Source organism: Bubalus kerabau, chromosome 17 (assembly GCF_029407905.1).
Source record: "Bubalus kerabau isolate K-KA32 ecotype Philippines breed swamp buffalo chromosome 17, PCC_UOA_SB_1v2, whole genome shotgun sequence".
In the NCBI taxonomy this organism is placed as follows: Eukaryota; Metazoa; Chordata; class Mammalia; order Artiodactyla; family Bovidae; genus Bubalus; species Bubalus kerabau.
The window spans coordinates 55154697-55160730 of record NC_073640.1 but is presented as its reverse complement, the minus strand read 5'-3'; the positions used below and the strand labels follow the sequence as shown (position 1 = coordinate 55160730).

General features: G+C 53.1%; 1 protein-coding gene across 3 annotated transcripts; it reads right to left on the bottom strand.

The window, feature by feature from the left end:
• Positions 1-1038: 1038 nt before the first annotated feature.
• Positions 1039-4906, bottom strand: LOC129631905 (phospholipase A2 inhibitor and Ly6/PLAUR domain-containing protein-like). 3 transcript variants are annotated; one of them, XM_055553197.1, is made up of 5 exons: positions 4874-4906; positions 3532-3648; positions 1994-2146; positions 1462-1605; positions 1039-1264 (listed from the first exon to the last, which is right to left on the bottom strand). In XM_055553197.1, the coding sequence occupies exons 3-5, from the start codon at positions 2049-2051 to the stop codon at positions 1149-1151; spliced, it is 318 nt and encodes a 105-aa protein (XP_055409172.1). In that variant the 5' UTR covers positions 2052-2146; positions 3532-3648; positions 4874-4906; the 3' UTR covers positions 1039-1148. The 3 variants fall into 3 exon arrangements, with proteins under 3 accessions (XP_055409172.1, XP_055409170.1, XP_055409171.1); XM_055553195.1 differs by lacking the exon at positions 4874-4906 and having other exon boundaries at positions 1039-1267; XM_055553196.1 differs by lacking the exon at positions 4874-4906 and having other exon boundaries at positions 1039-1267; positions 1994-2100; positions 3532-3582.
• Between the last annotated feature and the right edge of the window lie 1128 nt (positions 4907-6034).

The following is a 6034-nucleotide window of genomic DNA, read 5'->3' as shown; positions in this document are numbered from 1 at the left end:
GAACTAGAGTCCACCTCCCAAACTGGAGCCAAACCCACCAGCCCACAGCCAGAAACAGAGCCACCCCAGATACCTACAAACCCTTAGGAAGAAGAATGTTTCCTTTTATAAGTCTCAAATTGGGCTTGGTTTGTTACAGACATTTGTACAGCATGAACAGACTAATAGAACTTTGTTGTTTGAAACCACTGAGTTTAGGGACTTGTTTGTTCCTGTAGCATAATCCAGACTATCCTGATAGATGCCAAGATCTAGCAGCTGCCAAACATGGCTACTGAGTAAGTAGTGGCTATTAGGGTCGTTAAGTATTTGGCCAGACACATTGTCTCCAGAGCCCACAGTGTCTTAAAGGTGCTAGTGCAGCGTGCTCAGCCACTCAGTGGGGTCTGACTCTGTGACTCCATGGACTGGAGCCTGTTAGACTCCTCTGTCCATGGGATTTTCCAGTCAAAAATAATGGAGTGGGTTGCCAGGCCCTTCTCCAGAGGATCTTACACACCCAGGCATGGAACCCACGTCTCCCACATTGGCAGGCAGATTCTTTCCTGTCTGAGCCACCAGGGAAGCCCCTGAAAGGTGCTAGGCACTGCACTAAGGCCTTTTTCCTTTTCCTTTCATTTGACTCTTAAGACAGCCCTTTGAGGTTATAGCTATTATATCCACATTTTACGAACATGAACTCTGGGGCAAAAACAGGTTAACTAGGAGAGGTGATTGTGGACTCCGGAGTCTGACCCTCCCAGCTCTTTGACTGAAGGCAAGTGACACCACAATCCGTGCCTCAGTGTGTTCCTCTGTAAAATGGGGGCAATACTTTCAGTGTCATAGAGTTGTGATTATGAAATGAGGTACCGCATGGAAAACACTTAGCATGGGGACTAGGCAGGAAGTAACCCCTTAAGAAAAGGTAGCATCTCCCCTTTCTTTCTTCCGAAGAGAGGGTTCCCAAGGGTTCAGACCCCTGCTTTTTGCATCCCATCTCCCCGAAATTCAGCACATCACAGACTCAGGATAGTTCTGTTAACTTGTTTAATTTATAGACCCATGGGAACCATAGGAATTTCTAGAACCGTAGCTGAGAAGGAATGGAGGCCAAACACCACATGGGCCTCAGTTCTTCACTCAGCCTTGCCAGAAGCCTGGGGGCTTCAAAGACAGCTGGTCTTGTTGATGGTGAACAAACGAGCGCCTGAGGGCACCAGGGTCCCGGGCTTGGTGTGGCAGGCGGTCTTGGTACCACAGCCCTGGATGGCAAATTTGTCACCTGCTGGAGGGGATTTTAGACTACAGTCAGGATCGCCAATGCCTCCCCACTCCTAGTCCAGGGTCATATGGCCCAGCCACCTTCTCCCCCAGATCTTTGGAGCCACTCTCTCCCTTAGAATCTGGAAGCATGAGGCTCCAGTTCTGGGCCTGTCTGGAACCCCTGTGCCCTCCCCCCGAATTCCAGGTGCCCCTTACCAGGCCGCACGAGGCCAGACACGGCGACACAGTGGGTTTCCTCGCCAACGCAGAGCGCTTCCGCAGTCGCAGTGCATGTTTCCGTAAAGGCAGCGATGCAGGAAGGACATCGAAGGCCATTCTCTGTATGGTTTCTCACGAACGCTGAAGAGGAGGGTGGAGGGTAAGGTAATCGGAGACAAGAGTCCCTTTCCCAACCTCCCAACCACTCAGGGGACAGCTGTTGGTAACGGACACTGCATTTTCAGAAAACAATCTTTATTTGGCTGTGTTGGATCTTAATTGTGGCCTGTGGAATCGAGTTCCCTGACCAGGGATCCAACCCCTGCATAGGGAGCATGGAGGCTTCGTCAGTGGACCACCAGGGACGTCCCTGGATGCTGCAGTTTACAGGAGAAGAAACCGAGGCTCAGCGCAAGGAAGACGCTTGCCCCGGTGACAGCGCAGGTCAGTGACAGGTGCTCACAGCTGGCTCTGGTGGGGGAGGGGCGGGCAGGGAGGGACTCCAGCATGGGGCTCAGCTGGGGCTTACCGGGCAGGGGGTCCTGGTTGCAGCCATCCTTCTGGCAGCAGCGCCTCTTGGAGCCCATGTAGTTCTCAGGGTTCACGGTGATACCGAAGAATCCGGACTCACACTGGCTGGATTTCGCACACCCCTTGTAGCTGGTCACCGCCAAGGAGGCCTCTGCAGGATGGCCGTGGGCAGAGGGCCCAGTGGGCCTTGGTCCTCCCCACCTAAGAGTTGCCCCAGCCACTACTGTCTAGAGAGGTCTCTTCCACCTCCCCAAATTCAGATCCCTTTTCTGTCTGGGGTATCATCTGAATGGTTCATTACTTATGCAACCCATCCTCCCCTAGCCCCCAGGCTGTGCTGGACTCTCCAGGGTAGCCCTTTCAGCCCCAAGGCCACCCCACTGCCATCCTTCAGGGGTTGCACCTGGAATGGTCTTTTCCAGACCACCTGTGACTACCCCCATGCCTGTATGAATGGTCTGTTCCAGTCTTCAGCCTTCCCCTGACCCCTGGAATTCCTTCCACCAAATGCTGGGATTGGGCTGCCATCCCCACCTGCTGTAACACCCATTTCCTTCTCCATCTAAGGTAGACACTTCCAGATTTCCCAGGGTCACTCCCCAGACTTCCTAGCTATGATCTCTTGCTGCCCTCCTTGGCTACTCTCAGGTCTTCCTAAAGTGGTCTCTTCCAGTCTCCCTGGCCTTACCCTTCCTGACCATAGACGGGGTGTGCTCCTCCAAGCCTAGGGATTCTGCTCTTTACCACCCGTGCTTGGGTGTGTGGGTGCTCAGTTGTGCCTGATTCTTTGCAACTTCATGGAGTGTGCCCAGGGCTCATCTGTCCTTATACGTCTCTCTCTCTATGACAATATTGGGACTTCCCTGGTGGTGCAGTGGTAAAGAACTGCCCTGCCAATGTAGGAGATGCGAGAAACATGAGTTCCATCCCCGGGTGGGGAAGATCCCCTGGAGAAGGAAATGGCAAGCCTCTCCAGTATTCTTGCCTGGAAAATCCCAAGGACAGAGGAGCCTGGCGGGTTACACTCCAGGGGGTCACAAAGAGTCAGACACAACTGAGCTTGCACCCAACTCAACCAGCCCCAGTAGCACCCGCTTTCTCTTGTCAGGAACAGTCTCTTCCAGCCCGCATCTCTGGGAGACCCCTCGCAGCCCCTGAGAATCAACCTGATCACATTCTTTCCAACTCACCCAAGTCTCTTTTACACCCATCCCTTCACCTTTGACATGTTAGATTTCCCCCTTCTCTGGATTTCACTCTTCTCCCATGTCCTTTGCTTTCCTAATTCCTTCTTTGGAAAGAAAGTCTGTATCTGCACTTCCCTATCCTCTCTTTGGAGTCTCATCTTCAGAAATCCTTGGCAAGAGTGGTTTCTGTCATTCCACCGGATTCTCTGTCCACCACCCACCTCGAGATTGCCTTTCCCTCTTTCCTGACATAATCATCACTCAAGGTCCCTCCCAGCGCCTGGCGGTACCTGCCACCGTGAAGGCGCCCCCACCTCCCAGCATGTGATACCAGCCCCTGCCCTCTTACTTCTGTTGGTCTCAGTCTGGACAACTATGCAGGAGTCCTCATCCGGGGCTCAAGTCTGCAGTTTTCTTCTGCAACTGGGACTGTCACCAACACACACCTCACAGCTCAGTGGGTACCCTGCAATTAGAGAGCGGGGCTCTAGTGAAAGGTGCCGTAGTCTGTGGGCCATGACTCCCGGATCCAGACGGGGATGGGGTGGAGGGGTCTGCAGGAAGAAGGACTGCTGTCTCCTTGGTTTTCATGGGTGGGACACTGGCCGCTGAATAGGGATCTGTCTGAAGCTCGGCAGGGATGCCAAGGTGCTGTGAGCAAAGCTGCTTTCTGGGGCAGGGCAGAAAGCAACTCCGATCAGGGAGCAAGTTTATCTAATTACAAGGCTGGGAACTTTGGATGCTAGACCCCATGATAAACCTTGAGGGATTCTACTGAAGATACCATGGACTTTAAAAATATTCTTTATATTATTAATTTTCTTTTTTCTATTGTTGGCTCTGCTGGGTGCCTGCTTCCTGTTGGTTTTTCTCTAGCTGTAGTGAGTAGATGCTACTTCCTACTTGCGGTTTTGGGGTTTCTCATTTGTGCTGGTTTCTCCGGTTGCAGAGCACAGGCTCTAGGGCATGAGCTCAGTAGTTGTGGTGAAGGGTCTTATTTGCCCCAGTGCACGTGAAAGCTTCCTGGACCAGGGATCGCACCCCTGTCCCCCACTTTGGCAGGCAGATTGTGCCCTGAACCAGTGGGCAAGTCCTTCATGGACTTTTGTGAACCTTCAGGTGCAGCTGGTTCTCGGAAGTGGGATCACCTTCCTTGTGGGGACCAGGCTGTCTATGTCTGGTAGGCAGTGGGCGCTCAGGCAGGGGTACCTGAGAGGAGATCTGCATCCCAGGTCAAGAAGAAAGATCGAGGACTAAGAGGATAAGGGCCTGGACTCCTTGGTCCTGAGACAGGAGGCAACTGCGGGCCCAGACACAAGGCATCTGGGTCCTGGAGAAAGTCGAGCTGCCTGAACTCCTACATCTAAGGAAGAAAACACCGGGGACCTGAACTGCTTAGAGTCCTGGGAGAAAGGAAATGTCTTGACCTCGCCTCATTTTTTTTCATACTAATTAAAAATCCTAATCATACTCTCATGTGATTTTCTAGAATTCAGGTGTCTTATTTTGAGACACTACCTGGGATACAGGGAGCAGAGCCCATCCAAACCCCTCTTTTCTCAGAGATTTAAACCCACATGTTTTTTAGCTCTTCCTCCCTTGGGGACCCAGGCTTTCTCTCCTTTACACTCTGCCTTCTCCATGAATTTCAATTCCCAAGATACCTCCTCTTTCCCTTTTCCCTTGAGGACCTGGCAGAATGTTCTCTCATACTCCTTGTATTAAGGGTCCCAGGAGTCCGGAGCCCTAGTCACTTATCCAGACCCAGGAGGGTGCAGAGCAGAGAGGAGGCCACCAGGAAGGTCTCAGGTTTCATGGAAGGCTTCATGATGGATGGATAGTGACCCTGCAGGCCTGGGTCCCCAGCTGTTCTTATAGGAAGCTGAGAAGGGGCGGGTCTGGACCTCCCTTACCCCTAGGCTAAGAAATGATGATGTAAGCCCTGGGGGTAGGTCTCTGCAGCTCTGAGTGGGGGAGTTGGAACCAGATTCCAAAAGGAGCAGTGGCATCTTGTGCCCACCCCCCTCCTCCATGCAGCCCCAGGCATCTGGGCTTCCAACCCTCTCTTCTATCAGGTTCCACTGCCCTAACCCTAACCCCCTTTTTTTCCAACATGAAGCCCAAGATGAGAATCAGGTCATTTTTTTTTCTGTAGGGTAGAGCAGCTGCTAGGACTCAGGTGTCCTCTCCCTTCTCTCCGTCCCCAAGAGGTGCCCAGTGTGGGTGAGGCCCTTCCTGTGAGTGCCCAGCAAGGCCAGGCTTGTTTTGCAGGGGCAGGCATAGCTCATACTCCCTTTTCTGTGTTTGGTCTCTCTCCATTTCCGACGCCACCCCACGATGCACTTGGGTCTCTCAGAGACTGAACAGAGGGGTGCTTGTTCAAGGCATGGGGATGGTAGTGGTCAGATGGAAAAGTGACGTATGGTTGGAAGCAGTCAAGTCTGGGTGTGTGTCTGGTTCGGGCACATACTTTGTGTTTTATTGAGGCCCTTTACACACTGTCTCTGCCTCAGGCCTGATCTTCAGGGATCAGAGATTTTCTCGTGTGTGCGTGTCCGTGTGTGTGTCTGTGTGTGTTGGGCGTGGGGAGGGTAGCCAGCCAGCCAGCCATGGAGGGGATCCTGTTGCGGTAGGCTCCCGGCTTCCTGAAAAAATCCACTCAAAATTGCTGGCCTCTTGCTTTCCAGGCTTCAGTTGGGGCGCTGAGGATGGGGAATTTCTGCTGGGGACCAATCCTGCGGGCCAAGCCGGTTGCTAGGAAGTGACCGGGAGGAGGGGCGAGAGAGCGGTTGGCCAGAGCGAGGCGGGAAAAGCGCGTTGCTAGGGAACTCGGCGCCTCTCGCCGCTCTCCG